The 17,501-nt window shown below is 41.8% G+C and overlaps 1 protein-coding gene across 2 annotated transcripts in view; it reads left to right on the forward strand.

The window, feature by feature from the left end:
* LOC129831897 (NACHT, LRR and PYD domains-containing protein 3-like) overlaps positions 1–13,984 on the forward strand; it is a 44,777-nt gene extending 30,793 nt beyond the window's left edge. The window contains exons 1-8 of one of the 2 annotated variants that reach the window (XM_055895455.1): positions 7,391–7,569; positions 7,782–7,878; positions 8,008–8,236; positions 8,708–10,499; positions 10,765–10,938; positions 11,839–12,012; positions 12,186–12,232; positions 13,378–13,984. In XM_055895455.1, the coding sequence (XP_055751430.1) occupies positions 7,502–7,569; positions 7,782–7,878; positions 8,008–8,236; positions 8,708–10,499; positions 10,765–10,938; positions 11,839–12,012; positions 12,186–12,232; positions 13,378–13,928 (3,132 nt within the window). In that variant the 5' untranslated portion in view covers positions 7,391–7,501 and the 3' untranslated portion in view covers positions 13,929–13,984. Of the gene's footprint in view, positions 1–7,390; positions 7,570–7,781; positions 7,879–8,007; positions 8,237–8,707; positions 10,500–10,764; positions 10,939–11,838; positions 12,013–12,185; positions 12,233–13,377 lie in introns of those variants that run through there. The other variant, XM_055895463.1, reaches the window with a different exon arrangement.
* Positions 13,985–17,501: the final 3,517 nt, after the last annotated feature.

The following is a 17,501-nucleotide window of genomic DNA, read 5'->3' on the forward strand; positions in this document are numbered from 1 at the left end:
TTTGTTGTTTTCAAAATTACAATGATTTCCTGCTTCTTGTGTAATTTGGTATGAAACCACTGAACATACTTTTCTTAACATTGTTATTATGAATTATATTTATTAATAGCATAATAATAGCATAGCTGTTGAACAAGGCAACACACTGGAATGAGTGAAATGATTAAAAGACAAAGTGAGACATTATTATCAATAGTTCCACTACATGCAGAAGAGGTGAAACATATCAGTCACGACTACATGTTCATGTGATGCATTAAATCACCTGACTGTTTGGATGTGTCTGTTAGTAAATGTTTTATTTCTAAGAGATAATGAATAAAAGAGAACAATTTAACTTCATTAATGAGTTGTCACTGTGTTAACCACAACCAACATTCTGGATCTCTGTTTAGGGGTCAGTGCTCAGAAATTAGTCTCTCTGGGGAAAAAGAAGAGGGGGTCCCTGCCTCTAAAATGAGTCTCTCTGGGGAACCTGACACAATGGCTAAGAGGTGAGATGACAATGTTGTTTAATAACTTATAAAGAGTTTATTTCTAAAACATATTTCACATTTGTCATTTCTCATCAGAAATGATTTCTTATGAGAACCTTCATGTGTCTGTAAAATATTAATGTTCTAAGAATTTAATTCATAGATTTGTGTATGAATTTTTGTTTTGCAAAACGCTATATAGCTGGAACGAAATGTTTGTATCCTGTATATTTGACTGTTATATGTGGTTGTCTCACCAGCACACACACACACACACACACACCAACGCACACGCACACACGCACGCACGCACGCACGCACGCACGCACGCACGCACGCACACACACACACACACACACACACACACACACACACACACACACACACACACACATCTATATAAGTTTTGCATGACACAATAATTTTGCCTACTCTTATTTATTGCCTAATATAATTGATATTCATTATTTGCAAACACACTGGTGTCCAGGGAGGCATCTCTTCATTATATACAAACACACTGGTGACCAGGGAGACATCTCTTCATTATATACAAACACACTGGTGTCCAGGGAGGCATCTCTTCATTATATACAAACACACTGGTGGTCGGGGAGACATCTCTTCATTATATACAAACACACTGGTGACCAGGGAGGCATCTCTTCATTATATACAAACACACTGGTGTCCAGGGAGGCATCTCTTCATTATATACAAACACACTGGTGACCAGGGAGGCATCTCTTCATTATATACAAACACACTGGTGTCCAGGGAGGCATCTCTTCATTATATACAAACACACTGGTGTCCAGGGAGGCATCTCTTCATTATATACAAACACACTGGTGTCCAGGGAGGCATCTCTTCATTATATACAAACACACTGGTGTCCAGGGAGGCATCTCTTCATTATATACAAACACACTGGTGTCCAGGGAGGCATCTCTTCATTATATACAAACACACTGGTGTCCAGGGAGGCATCTCTTCATTATATACAAACACACTGGTGTCCAGGGAGGCATCTCTTTGTTTGAACGATGGAACACATCAACTCTGGCTGACTTCTTTACAATACAATACAGTACATTACAATACAATACAGTACAATACATTACAATACAGTACAGTACAGTACAGTACAATAGAGTACAATACAATACAGTCCATTACAATACAGTACAATACAGTACATTACAGTACAGTACAGTACAGTACATTACAATACAATACAGTACAATACAATACAGTACAATACAGTACAATACAATACAGTACATCACAGAACAATACAACTTTATCCATTAGTTACAGCAAACAACAGCAATGTGTGTTCTGCTCCGTTCTCAACCCCTCAAACAGCAGACCTCACACATACAGTTGAGACGACCACAGGTTCAACCTCAGTGCAGCTTCCCTGGATGGAGAGCATGTTGTGGGGTTAAGGCCCAATAAAAGGGGAATGTATTGAGGATGTGAACCCAGCAGCCCTCGTGTCGTCAGATCATTTTTTCCAGCGCCCAGCCCGGAATTCAAACAGGACACTTTTCGGCCACAGGTCCAACGCCTGCCACAGCTCCAACTCATTTGCCGCTGGGCGAAAACCTGAGTTAATCTTCAGAAGTAAGCATGAGTTAATCTGCCAAAATGCTATGCAGATGCCACCTCATTTTATTTGGGATACTTTAGTCCCTAGAGGCCTTAACCTACTGAAGGACTATAGAACAGAAGGACAGAAGTTGAGAAGGACTATGGACTACAGGAAAAGGAGGACCGAGCACGCCCCCATTCTCATCGACTGGGCTGTAGTGGAGCAGTTTGAGAGCTTCAAGTTCCTTGGCGTCCACATCACCAACAAACTAACATGGTCCAAGCACACAAGGTCCAAGTCGTTAAGAGGGCATGACAAAATCTATTCCCCCTCAGGAAACTGAAAAGATTCAAAAGGTTCAACAGCTGCACCATCGAGAGCATCCTGACGGGTTGCATCACTGTATGGCAACTGTTCGGCCTCTGACCGCAAGGTACTACGAAGGGTAGTGCGTACGACCCAGTACATTACCGGGGCCAAGCTTCCTGTCAACCAGGACCTTTATACCAGGTGGTGTCAGAGGAAGACCATAAAAATGGTCAGACTCCAGCCACCCAGTCATAGACTGTTCTCTCTGCTACCGCACGGCAAGCGGTACCGGAGCGCCAAGTCTAGGTCCAAGAGGATTCTAAACAGCTTCTACTCCCAAACCATAAGACTCCTGAACATCTATTCAAATGGCTACCCAGAATATTTGCATTGCCCCCCCCCCCCCCCCCCCCCTCTACGCTTCTGCTACTCTCTGTACCGGTACCCCTGTATATAGCCTCACTATTGTTATTTTACTGCTGCTCTTTAATTATTTGATTTGATTTGAGTATATTTTAAATACTTTAGTCCCCAGAGGTCTTAACCTACAGAAGGACTATAGTATGTTTAGTCCCCAGATGTCTTAACCTACAGAAGGATTATAGTATGTTGTAGATACTTTAGTTCCCAGAGGAATTAACCTAGAGGACTATAGTATGTTATAGATACTTTAGTACCCAGAGGTCTTAACCTACAGAAGGACTAAAGTATGTTTAGTACCAGAGGTCTTAACCTAAAGAAGGACTATATTATGTTATAGATACTTTAGTCCCCAGAGGTCTTAACCTACAGAAGGACTATAGTATGTTATAGATACTTTAGTTCGCAGAGGTCTTAACCTAGAGGACTATAGTATGTTAAAGATACTTTAGTCCCCAGAGGCCTTAACCTAGAGGACTATAGTATGTTAAAGATACTTTAGTTCCCAGAGGAATTAACCTACAGAAGGACTATAGTATGTTCAGTCCCAGAGGTCTTAACCTTCAGAAGGACTATAGTATGTTGTAGATACTTTAGTCCCAGAGGTCTTAACCTAGAGGACTATAGTATGTTATAGATACTTTTGTCCCAGAGGTCTTGACCTTCAGAAGGACTATAGTATGTTGTAGATACTTTAGTCCCAGAGGTCTTAACCTAGAGGACTATAGTATGTTATAGATACTTTAGTCCCAGAGGTCTTAACCTTCAGAAGGACTATAGTATGTTGTAGATACTTTAGTCCCAGAGGTCTTAACCTAGAGGACTATAGTATGTTATAGATACTTTAGTCCCAGAGGTCTTGACCTTCAGAAGGACTATAGTATGTTTAGTTCCCAGAGGTCTTAACCTACAGAAGGACTATAGTATGTTATAGATACTTTAGTCCCAGAGGTCTTAACCTACGGAAGGACTATAGTATGTTATAGATACTTTAGTCCCAGAGGTCTTAACCTACAGACGGACTATAGTATGTCTTTGTGAAGGGTCATAGTTTGGCTATTGGAGGCATTTGTACTTCTTGTTCATTGATGGAAAAAGCTCACTAGATCACTATTGTCCAAACCTGTTGTGTTAGACCTGTTGTTTATTATATAGTCATGGTTTTAAATCAATTATATCTACTGCAGTTGAAATATGATTGCTCTGTCTCCCTAACTGCAGTACTACTGATTTCTCTGAGAGTGAGGCAGATATATATTATTACTGTGTAAAACCTAGCAGTACTACTGATTTCTCTGAGAGTGAGGCAGATATACACTGCTCAAAAAAATAAAGGGAACACTTAAACAACACAATGTAACTCCAAGTCAATCACACTTCTGTGAAATCAAACTGTCCACTTAGGAAGCAACACTGATTGACAATACATTTCACATGCTGTTGTGCAAATGGAATAGAAAAAAGGTGGAAATTATAGGCAATTAGCAAGACACCCCCAATAAAGGAGTGGTTCTGCAGGTGGTGACCACAGACCACTTCTCAGTTCCTATGCTTCCTGGCTGATGTTTTGGTCACTTTTGAATGCTGGCGGTGCTTTCACTCCAGTGGTAGCATGAGACGGAGTCTACAACCCACACAAGTGGCTCAGGTAGTGCAGCTCATCCAGGATGGCACATCAATGCGAGATGTGGCAAGAAGGTTTGCTGTGTCTGTCAGCGTAGTGTCCAGAGCATGGAGGCGCTACCAGGAGACAGGCCAGTACATCAGGAGACGTGGAGGAGGCCGTAGGAGGGCAACAACCCAGCAGCAGGACCGCTACCTCCGCCTTTGTGCAAGGAGGAGCACTGCCAGAGCCCTGCAAAATGACCTCTAGCAGGCCACAAATGTGCATGTGTCTGCTCAAATGGTCAGAAACAGACTCCATGAGGGTGGTATGAGGGCCCGACGTCCACAGGTGAGGGTTGTGCTTACAGCCCAACACCGTGCAGGACGTTTGGCATTTGCCAGAGAACACCAAGATTGGCAAATTCGCCACTGGCGCCCTGTGCTCTTCACAGATGAAAGCAGGTTCACACTGAGCACATGTGACAGACGTGACAGAGTCTGGAGACGCCGTGGAGAACGTTCTGCTGCCTGCAACATCCTCCAGCATGACCGGTTTGGTGGTGGGTCAGTCATGGTGTGGGGTGGCATTTCTTTGTGGGGCCGCACAGCCCTCCATGTGCTCGCCAGAGGTAGCCTGACTGCCATTAGGTACCGAGATGAGATCCTCAGACCCCTTGTGAGACCATATGCTGACACGTGCACATTTGTGGCCTGCTGGAGGTCATTTTGCAGGGCTCTAGCAGTGCTCCTCCTGCTCTAAGGCGGAGGTAGCGGTCCTGCTGCTGGGTTGTTGCCCTCCTACGGCCTCCTCCAAGTCTCCTGATGTACTGGCCTGTCTCCTGGTAGCGCCTCCATGCTCTGGACACTACGCTGACAGACACAGCAAACCTTCTTGCCACATCTCGCATTGATGTGCCATCCTGGATGAGCTGCACTACCTGAGCCACTTGTGTGGGTTGTAGACTCCGTCTCATGCTACCACTAGAGTGAAAGCACCGCCAGCATTCAAAAGTGACCAAAACATCAGCCAGGAAGCATAGGAACTAAGAAGTGGTCTGTGGTCACCACCTGCAGAACCACTCCTTTATTGGGGGTGTCTTGCTAATTGCCTATAATTTCCACATTTTGTCTATTCCATTTGCACAACAGCATGTGAAATGTATTGTCAATCAGTGTTGCTTCCTAAGTGGACAGTTTGATTTCACAGAAGTGTGATTGACTTGGAGTTACATTGTGTTGTTTAAGTGTTCCCTTTATTTTTTTGAGCAGTGTATATTATTACTGTGTGAAACCTAGCAGTACTACTGATTTCTCTGAGAGTGAGAAAGATATATATTATTACTGTGTGAAACCTAGCAATACTACTGATTTCTCTGAGAGTGAGACAGATATATATTATTACTGTGTAAAACCTAGCAGTACTACTGATTTCTCTGAGAGTGGGGCAGATATATATTATTACTGTGTAAAACCTAGCAGTACTACTGATTTCTCTGAGAGTGAGGCAGATATATATTATTACTGTGTAAAACCTAGCAGTACTACTTTCTCTGAGAGTGAGGCAGATATATATTATTACTGTGTAAAACCTAGCAGTACTACTGATTTCTCTGAGAGTGAGGCAGATATATATTATTACTGTGTGAAACCTAGCAGTACTACTGATTTCTCTGAGAGTGAGGCAGATATATATTATTACTGTGTAAAACCTAGCAGTACTACTGATTTCTCTGAGAGTGAGGCAGATATATATTATTACTGTGTAAAACCTAGCAGTACTACTGGTTTCTCTGAGAGTGAGGCAGATATATATTATTACTGTGTAAAACCTAGCAGTACTACTGATTTCTCTGAGAGTGAGGCAGATATATATTATTACTGTGTAAAACCTAGCAGTACTACTGATTTCTCTGAGAGTGAGGCAGATATATATTATTACTGTGTGAAACCTAGCAGTACTACTGATTTCTCTGAGCGGGAGGCAGATATATATTATTACTGTGTAAAACCTAGCAGTACTACTGATTTCTCTGAGAGTGAGGCAGATATATATTATTACTGTGTAAAACCTAGCAGTACTACTGATTTCTCTGAGAGTGAGGCAGATATATATTATTACTGTGTAAAACCTAGCAGTACTACTGATTTCTCTGAGAGTGAGGCAGATATATATTATTACTGTATAAAACCTAGCAGTACTACTGATTTCTCTGAGAGTGAGGCAGATATATATTATTACTGTGTAAAACCTAGCAGTACTACTGATTTCTGAGAGTGAGGCAGATATATATTATTACTGTGTAAAACCTAGCAGTACTACTGATTTCTCTGAGAGTGAGGCAGATATATATTATTACTGTATAAAACCTAGCAGTACTACTGATTTCTGAGAGTGAGGCTGATATATATTATTACTGTGTAAAACCTAGCAGTACTACTGATTTCTCTGAGAGTGAGGCAGATATATATTATTACTGTATAAAACCTAGCAGTACTACTGATTTCTGAGAGTGAGGCAGATATATATTATTACTGTGTAAAACCTAGCAGTACTACTGATTTCTCTGAGAGTGAGGCAGATATATATTATTACTGTGTAAAACCTAGCAGTACTACTGATTTCTCTGAGAGTGAGGCAGATATATATTATTACTGTGTAAAACCTAGCAGTACTACTGATTTCTCTGAGAGTGAGTCAGATATATATTATTACTGTGTAAAACCTAGCAGTACCACTGATTTCTCTGAGAGTAAGGCAGATACATAGTATTTAGCATAAAAAAACGTGATTATTTGTCTCTCTGAAATGAAACCATCAAGTGATAGATTTTAAACAAACACATGGCTGTCATTGAACAACCCCATGCCATAATTTGATCGTTAAAAAACACACCCAATTCTTTCATAATTTCTTAAACAATAAAAGCTAATTTACCAACATTTCTGAAAGTGGATATAGCATTTTGGAATGAAACTTTTCTTATGTTTCCCCATCTGAGCTCAGAGTAGATGATAGATGTAATGTTTGTCTCTGTTGTGTTGAAGCCCAATCAAGCAGGAGAGACCAGACTCCCCTGTGCCCAGCTGTGTGTACATGAAGAGTGACCGGTCTATGGGTATACCTATAATGTTTAGAGAGGGAGACTTTTCTACTGGACAAAGGTAAGAAGAACTCATGGGTCATGGTCAGTGAGTTAAACAACACTGTCTCAAAACATTACGTGTGTGTGTGTGTGTGTGTGTGTGTGTGTGTGTGTGTGTGTGTGTGTGTGTGTGTGTGTGTGTGTGTGTGTGTGTGTGTGTGTGTGTGTGTGTGTGTGTGTGTGTGTGTGTGTGTGTGTGTGTGTGTGTGTGTGGTGGGGGGGGTCCTCAAGTTTTGTCCACAGAAACCAACAGGAGAGATCAGAGTCAGAGATTCTCAGTGGTCAGTCTTCCCAGAGTCATCAAACAGACCTGGACTCCATATTCAGTGTATGTGGTCCTGTTATGTACATTTGTTTTTGTTTACCTCAATTAAAGTTGATCTGTCAATTATTCATTAATATGTTCATGAGAAAGCATTTCTTCTCTTGCTTAACTTATTTACTTTATTTATTTCAGTTGCTTGAAGAGAATATTATCACATTTGTGAAGAACGAGCTGAAGATGTTCAAGAGGATTCTTAGTCCAGATCTCCCAGAAGGCTTTGAGAGTCAGAAGCAGGATAAGGAAGTGGTGGACGCTGAAGATGAGAAGCAGGAGAGCGGTGCCAGAGTGGGGGCTCTGAAGATCACACTGCACATCCTGAGGAAAATGAATCAGAAGGAGCTTGCTGACACACTGGAGAAAAGTAAGAGCTGTCTACCTCATGTTGAATGCTGTTTTATAACAAACGTTTAAAAGCTGTAGCTCAAGTAGAGCTAAAGTAGCTGTGTAACTCAATGATATTGTAGCAGCCTTAATACAACACCTAGTGACCTCATCAAGTAGAAGCAGGGATGTGTTGTGGTGATTAATTTAGACAGAGAGAGAGAGAGAGAGAGAGAGAGAGAGAGAGAGAGAGAGAGAGAGAGAGAGAGAGAGAGAGAGAGAGAGAGAGAGAGAGAGAGAGAGAGAGAGAGAACGACAACATTAATGATACCATCAATAATAATATAATCCGTCACTCCAGTGTGTAATGCATTATGAAATCATTTACACATTTATACAGGCGTTTAAGGGAATACATTATTATAATGTAGAACTTTATAACAGTCCTACAATAGTGTAGGAATTAAAACAGATGTAATATTAATATCCTCTGTGTTATTTCTTCATTCAGATGAGCTTGCTGTGATTTGCCAACGTGAACTCAAATCCAATCTAAAGAAGAAGTTTCAATGTGTATTTGAGGGAATCGCAAAACAAGGAAACCCAACACTTCTCAATAATATCTACACAGAGCTCTACATCACAGAGGGTGGAACAGGAGAGGTCAATAATGAACATGAGCTGAGACAGATTGAAACAACAACTAGGAAACAAGCAAGACCAGAGACTGCAATCAAATGTAATGACATCTTCAAACCCTTAACTGGACAAGACAAACTTATCAGAACTGTGCTGACAAAGGGAGTTGCTGGCATTGGAAAAACAGTCTCTGTGCAGAAGTTCATTCTAGACTGGGCTGAAGGAAAAGCAAATCAGGATGTCCAATTTGTATGTTCATTCCCTTTTCGGGAGCTGAATTTGATGAAAGAGAAAAAACACACTTTGATTGAACTTGTCAATCACTTCTCAGTGGAAACCAAAGAATCAAGAATCGCTGATTACGACAAGTACAAAGTTCTGTTCATCTTTGATGGTCTGGATGAGTGCCGACTGCCCCTAGACTTCCAGAAGAACAAGATATGTTGTGACGTCACAGAGTCAACCTCAGTGGATGTTCTGCTGACAAATCTCATCAAGGGAAATCTGCTTCCCTCTGCTCTCCTCTGGATAACTACCCGACCTGCAGCAGCCAATAAGATCCCTTCAGGGTGTGTTGACCAGGTGACAGAGGTACGAGGGTTCAATGACCCACAGAAGGAGGAGTACTTCAGGAAGAGATTCAGTGATGAGGACCTGGCCAGCAGAATCATCTCACACATAAAGACATCAAGGAGCCTCCACATCATGTGCCACATTCCAGTCTTCTGTTGGATTTCTGCAATAGTCCTTGAACCCATGCTGAAACATAAGAGAGAAGAGATGCCAAAGACTCTGACTGAGATGTACACACACCTTGTGGTGTTTCATACCAAACAGAAGAATGAAAAGTATCTTGGGAAAGAAAAGACAGGTCCACACTGGAATAAAGAGAGCATTCTGTCACTGGGAAAACTGGCTTTTCAACAGCTTGTCAAGGGCAATCTGATTTTCTATGAAGAAGACCTGAAAGAGGCTGGCATTGATGTCAATGAAGCCTCAGTGTACTCAGGATTGTGCACACAGATCTTTAAAGGGGAATGTGGGCTGTACCAGGACAAGGTGTACTGCTTCGTGCATCTGAGCATTCAGGAGTTTCTGGCTGCTGTATATGTGTTCCTCTTATTCATCAACAACAATGAGAATCTTATGTGCAAACCTCAATCAACGTCCAGGAACCTTTTTGCGCTGTTCAGAAACAAGCCTGAAGTTACTTTCTACAAGAGTGCTGTGGATAAAGCCTTACAAAGTGAGACAGGAAACCTGGACCTTTTCCTCCGCTTCCTTCTGGGCCTCTCACTGGAGTCCAATCAGAAGCACTTACGAGGTCTACTGACAAAGACAAGAAGCAGCTCACAGAGCCATGAAAAAACAGTCAAGTACATCAAGGAGAAGATCAGGGACAATCCCTCTCCAGAGAGGTGCATCAATCTGTTCCACTGTCTGAATGAACTGAATGACCATTCTCTAGTGGAGGAGATCCAAAGCTACCTGAGATCAGGAAGTGTCTCCAGTGAAGAACTCTCACCTGCACAGTGGTCAGCTCTGGTCTTTGTGTTGCTGACTTCAGAAAAGGAGCTGGATGTGTTAGACCTGAAGAAATACTCCAGATCAGAGGAAGGTCTTCTGAGGCTGCTGCCAGTGGTCAAAGCCTCCAGAGTTGCTCTGTGAGTACATAAAATGACATTTAAGTACTAATCATCAGGAAGAAATATTCAGTTTAGAGAAGAATATGTATTATTGAAAAACATATTTACTCAGTGCATTGGTGTTCACATTAGTATAACAATGTGACCATACAATTCTAGGAGATGAAAGATTAATCTATATGTTGTTTGGGAGAATAAACCAAATGCATCTGCCATCGTCCTTCTACACTACTGGTGTTAAATTAACAGTGAGTTTGAGAAATGATGATGATCTCTCTGTCAGGTTGTCAGGCTGTGGAGTCACAGAGAAAGGCTGTGCTTCTCTGGTCTCAGCTCTGAAATCAAACCCCTCACACCTGAGAGAGCTGGATCTGAATAACAATGACCTGAAGGATTCAGGAGTGAAGCTGCTTTCTGATGGACTGGGGAATCCCCACTGTAAACTGGAGACTCTGAGGTCAGTATTCCTGTAGTTGGTCAACAAGTGGTAACTGTTCACCAGATCCACATGTGTTTACCAGGCACACATAGTCCACACCATATGTGTTTGGACAGTGAAGCTTACAGTTTTACATTTGGTGCTATGTTCCACCATTTTGGATTTGAGATACAATGTTTCATATTAGGTGACAGTACAGAATGTCACCTTTTATTTGAGGTTAACAGTGAGAGTAGTATGTTTTGTTGTAGCCTCTGTAACTCTCTCACTCGTTATTATAAATGATTCATTCATGATTTTTCTTATTCATGGCAGTCAAAAGCTTGATGTAGTCATTGTCGCGAAGGAATATGAGACCAAATACTAATCTTTTGACTACTTTAATAGACTATAAGTTAATTGGTCAGAATACTTATGACTTCTTCAAATAGGGGGTCTAGATACATGAATTGCTTTTAATTTTCCAAATGGTGAAACAGACATGTATAAAAAAAATACCCTCAAATTGAAGAAGGCATTATATACTGTCACTTTAAATAAAACATTTGATCTCAAATCTAAAATGCTGGAGTATAGACCCACATTTAAAATGTTAGCTTCACTGTCAATATATACTGTATATGGTGTGGACTGTATACTCAATACTATCTAAGTCTGATACCTCACTGTCTGTCTTTTGACTGATACTGCTTTTTAAACTGGTCTGGTCAGTCTACTCAAATATTTGGTCTTTATATTTTTCTCTCTCTCGCCATACTTTGATCATTTGTCATTGCTAATAATGATACATTAATTTATGAATAAATATGGCAGGTTTTAGGACACTGATATATCTGAATATGTTGAAGAAATACACTGCCACTATTTTCACCTCCAAGTAATAACAATGTGGTTTTAATATGATTTGACTCTTTGCAGACTGTCAGGCTGTCTAGTCACAGAGGAAGGCTGTGCTTCTCTGGTCTCAGCTCTGAGGTTAAACCCCTCACACCTGAGAGAGCTGGATCTGAGCTACAATCACCCAGGAGACTCAGGAGTCAGACTGCTCTCTGCTAGACTGGAGGATCCACACTGCAGACTGGAGAAACTCAAGTATGTAGAGGGTTTATGTCAATGTTCATATCAGACATGTTTGAGTTATCAGGCTAGTTAAGACAAACATTCTTACCACCACTTGGACAAAGTTATATGCTGTGTGTGTGTGTGTGTGAGTGAGTTCACGTGTATCACTCAATGACTGTCTGTTCCTCTGCTTACTTCTACAGTGTGGAACATGGTGGAGAGAACACAATGAAACCTGGGCTTAGAAAATGTGAGTGTTGATTGTTGTGAAGAATATGACTAAGAATAAGTCTTAATTCAAGTTAAGTCAAAGTCAAAGACCACCATCATGACTTACTTGGTCATATTAAATATCAGCTGTAGTTCTACAGAGGCAGAAATCAGGGACACCAAAGTGTACAAAGAGTTGATTTGACAATGTCTGTGTCTGTGTGTGGTGTGTTCGTGTTACGCTAGAAATGTGTGTTCGTGCATGCATACAGGTGTGTGTGTGTGTGTATGTGTATGTAATTAATGGGAATAAGTGTGTTTTATATTACCATACAGTATAACATATGACCATTCAACAAGTCTCAAGTTACCTTAACTTCTCCTTTTGATACCTAGAAACAGCTACATGAAATTAATTAGTGATTTATTTTAGCTTTATTTAACCAGGTAGGCCAGTTGAGAACAAGTTCTCATTTACAACTGCGACCGGGCCAAGATAAAGCAAAGCAGTGCAACAAAAACAACAACACGGAGTTACACATAAACAAATGTACAGTCAATAACCCCAAAAATAATCTATGTACAGTGTGTGCAAATGTAGAAGAGTAGGGAGGTAAGGCAATAAATATGCCATAGAGGCGAAAATAATTACAACTTAGCATTAATACTGGAGTAATATATGTGCAGATGATGATGTGCAAGTAGAGATACTGGGGTGCAAAAGAGCAAGAGGGTAAGTAATAATATGGGGATGAGGTAGTTGGGTGTGCTGTTTACAGATTGTCTGTGTACGGGTACAGTGATCTGTGAGCTGCTCTGACAGCTGATGCTTAAAGTTAGAGAGGGAGATATAAGACTCCAGCTTCAGATATTTTTTCAATTCGTTCCAGTCATTGGCAGCAGAGAACTGGAAGGAAAGGCGGCCAAAGAAGGTGTTGGCTTTGGGGATGACCAGTGAGATATACCTGAGTGCGTGCTACGGGTGGGTGTTGCTATGGTGACCAGTGAGCTGAGATAAGGCAAGGCTTTACCTAGCAAAGACTTATAGATGACCTGGAGCCAGTGGGGTTTGGCGACGGATATGTAGTGAGGGCCAGCCGACTAGAGCATAGAGGTAGACAGGGAGTTACCATTCCAATGTGAATGATGATGATTTCTAATATTGTGTCTGGTTTCATCCATCAGATGTCTGTGATCTCACACTGGACCCAAACACAGCACACAGACTCCTCTCTCTGTCTGAGGAGAACAGAAAGGTGACATGTAGGAGACAGGAGCGGCGGTATCCTGATCACCCAGAGAGATTTGAGGTCTGTCAGCAGGTGCTGTGTAGAGAGGGTCTGACTGGACGCTGTTACTGGGAGGTAGAGAGGGGTGGGGGAGGGGCTGATATAGGAGTGACATATAAAGGAATCAGCAGGAGAGGAAGGGGTAATGACTGTGTTATTGGATCCAATGACAAGTCCTGGAGTCTCTTCTGCTCTGACAAAAGTTACAATGCCAGGCACAATAATGCTCACACTACCATAGACGTCCTCTCCTCCAGCTCCCACAGAGTAGGAGTGTATCTGGACTGGCCAGCCGGCACTCTGTCCTTCTACAGAGTCTCCTCTGACACACTGACCCACCTGTACACATTCCACACCATATTCACTGAGCCCCTCTATCCAGGGTTTAGGGTTTATGATGTTAACTCCTCAGTGTCCCTGTGTCAGGTGGTCACTGTGTCACTCTAATCATGTGTTTTATGTTTGATCACAATACGACATTTAAATACATGGAGTAACACAAACCTGTTTGGACAAGTTTATTCCTGTAAATAATAACCATGTTAACTCTGTGTCAATGGACACACACACTCGCACACTGGACACACAATAACACACACTGGACAAACTGGACACACAATAACACACACTGGAAACACACACACACACGCACTGTAAATTAAAATGTTAATTGTGTGTGTCCACATAACTGAGTATGTGACTAATCTTGTGAAACTGTCCTTTTATAATCTCCTGTTCTTCTGAATATTTATAGATTCGATTTGTAATAGAGTTATAGTAATGAATAACGTCCAGTTACAGCTTCATACTGAAACAAAAAAACGTAATAATAAGATAATAATAATAATAATATAACCAGCCAGGTGAAATGATTTGTTGTATTCCTGAACAAAAGCACCAGTGCATGAACAATTGTAAAGGATGAATTGCATAAAAAATAAATATATTCATGACAAGATGTAAAAACAGTAATTTGTTGATTGTATCAGACACTGTAGCTCCCTTATATCTGTGCCTTTACACATTAATCAATCTGTCTTCTCTTTATGGTTTGGTTCGGGGACTTGTGTGAGCAGGCCCCACAAACAAATCGGTTGTCCTGCACACAGTTTTCATGGGCCATGTTGCACCTACCACCATGACATTGTGTCTTATTTTTCCCAAGTGGGTGCTTAGGGAAGAGGGAGAGCAGGACCTGCTGCCTGCTTGGTGCTGTGGTGGTTGGGGAAGAGAGAGAGCAGGACCTGCTGCCTGCTTGGTGCTGTGGTGCTGCCTGCTTGGTGCTGTGGTGCTGCCTGCTTGATGCTGTGGTGCTTAGGGAAGAGGGAGAGCAGGACCTGCTGTCTGCTTGGTGCTGTGGTGGTTGGGGAAGAGAGAGAGCAGGACCTGCTGCCTGCTTGGTGCTGTGGTGCTGCCTGCTTGGTGCTGTGGTGCTGCCTGCTTGGTGCTGTGGTGCTTAGGGAAGAGGGAGAGCAGGACCTGCTGCCTGCTTGGTGCTGTGGTGCTTGGGGAAGAGGGAGAGCAGGACCTGCTGCCTGCTTCGTGCTGTGGTGCTTGGGGAAGAGGGAGAGCAGGACCTGCTGCCTGCTAGGCGGCTGTAGTTTTTTATTGACGTTTATGTGGTTCTCATGCCAGGTCCAGTGGGATGCATGGCTCTGAGAATGCAAACACATACTTTTATGTGTGAAATTAGTTTTGGTGTAGTTTCAATGGGCCGGCTGTGCAGGCTGACTGGCATCGTTTGTCTCCCGCTCATCAACTTATAGAGCCAAGGATATGTTTTTCATTATTACGACGTAAAATGTCAAAGTAATGGTATCAACCCACAAGTCATGCTGTCAAATGATTTGCTACTGGTAAATAGGCATAACACACTCATTACACTATTGTCTTTCTAAATTAAATCAACCTCTTCACCCTTCTTATGGTTCAGTTAGGCCTCATTTAAATTACATTGTGAGATTAGGTGCACAATTATGGCCCATTCATCCATTTGTCATTCCTTCAGTGAGGAGAGAGAGACTCATTAGCACCTGGCTGGGTACCAACGTCCTACAGCACATTGTCTTGGCAGATTAATTTGGGAATAGGTACCAATGTCCTACAGCACATTGTCTTGGCAGATTAATTTGGGAATAGGTACCAACGTCCTACAGCACATTGTCTTGGCAGATTAATTTGGGAATAGGTACCAACGTCCTACAGCACATTGTCTTGGCAGATTAATTTGGGAATAGGTACCAATGTCCTACAGCACATTGTCTTGGCAGATTAATTTGGGAATAGGTACCAACGTCCTACAGCACATTGTCTTGGCAGATTAATTTGGGAATAGGTACCAACGTCCTACAGCACATTGTCTTGGCAGATTAATTTGGGAATAGGTACCAATGTCCTACAGCACATTGTCTTGGCAGATTCATTTGGGAATAGGTGGGGAAAAAACTGGTACAAAGGCTCTAAATACTTGTGTGATTTCAAAATTCTGAGAAATGAGCAGTGTAAAATACAAACATTCAGGAAAAGTCAGGGAAGGAGCAGGACATAACTTTTTTGGGGGGCAGATTTTTTAAATTGACAAAATCAAACATAGGCAGGCAGAGAGACAGACAGACAAAAGCAGACAGACAGACATGCGGGTAGGGGGACAGACGGGCAGGCAGGGGGACAGACAGAAGGGCAGGCAAGGGGACAGACAGACAGACAGACAGACAGACAGACAGACACAGTGGCGCACACACAGGCAGGCAGTGACAGACAGACAGAGAAAGGCAGACAGAGAGAGACAGGGAGGTAAGCAGGTATACACACACTTAGAAATAAGGATACAGTATAGTTCCCTGGAGTACAAAAATATGAAAATACACAATGTACCTTCAGAGATGTAACATATTGTCAAAGACGATGATAGACTTTACGATGATAGACTTTATGATGATAATATACGCCTAGGAATTAACTTAGTTAAGGCCACAGGACCGAATTCAACAACCATGTCTCTGTCACTAACAAATAGTCATGGGTGGTAATATTACAATTCACTAGAAAAGGCAAGGCACACTGGGAAATGATTTCGGAGGAATGGCTTAGTGGGGGCAAGGCTTTCATATTACCCCAGGGAGATGTACCGTGCTACAGACAAGCCTCCTTTATGAGAGCCACAAGTACGCATCAGGCACTGAAGGAAGCAGTGCCATGGTGCGTTTGTTACCAAGTGGGAAGTGGGAATTTACCTCTTGAATAGCCCTCCAACTGGTATTTACTAGTGGGAAACTCGTCTATCATCCTGAGCTCCCACTTCTATCAGATGGTGACCTCTGACGTCACCTACTAAGGAAATGGTTTCTATAACAGCATTTCTGGCAGTTAAATGCAACAAAACATTATTTATAAAAATCTGTTTTTGAACTCTATAATTTGTTTATAAGCATGATCGCTGTACTTTTAGTTTATAGTTTTTTTTTTTTTTTTTCACCTTTATTTAACCAGGTAGGCTAGTTGAGAACAAGTTCTCATTTGCAACTGCGACCTGGCCAAGATAAAGCATAGCAGTGTGAACAGACAACACAGAGTTACACATGGAGTAAACAATAAACAAGTCAATAACATGGTAGAAAAAAAGAGAATCTATATACAATGTGTGCAAAAGGCATGAGGTAGGCAATAAATCGAATAATTACAATTTAGCAGATTAACACTGGAGTGATAAATCATCAGATGATCATGTGCAAGAAGAGATATTGGTACTGGTGTGCAAAAGAGCAGAAAAGTAAATAAATAAAAGCAGTATGGGGGGTGAGGTAGGTAAATTGGGTGGGTAGTTTACAGATGGACTATGTACAGCTGCAGCGATCGGTTAGCTGCTCGGATAGCAGATTTTTAAAGTTGTTGAGGGAGATAAAAGTCTCCAACTTCAGAGATTTTTGCAATTCGTTCCAGTCGCAGGCAGCAGAGAACTGGAAGGAAAGGCGTCCAAATGAGGTTTTAGCTTTAGGGATGATCAGTGAGATACACCTGCTG

Source organism: Salvelinus fontinalis, chromosome 2 (genome assembly GCF_029448725.1).
Source record: "Salvelinus fontinalis isolate EN_2023a chromosome 2, ASM2944872v1, whole genome shotgun sequence".
Taxonomy (NCBI): Eukaryota; Metazoa; Chordata; class Actinopteri; order Salmoniformes; family Salmonidae; genus Salvelinus; species Salvelinus fontinalis.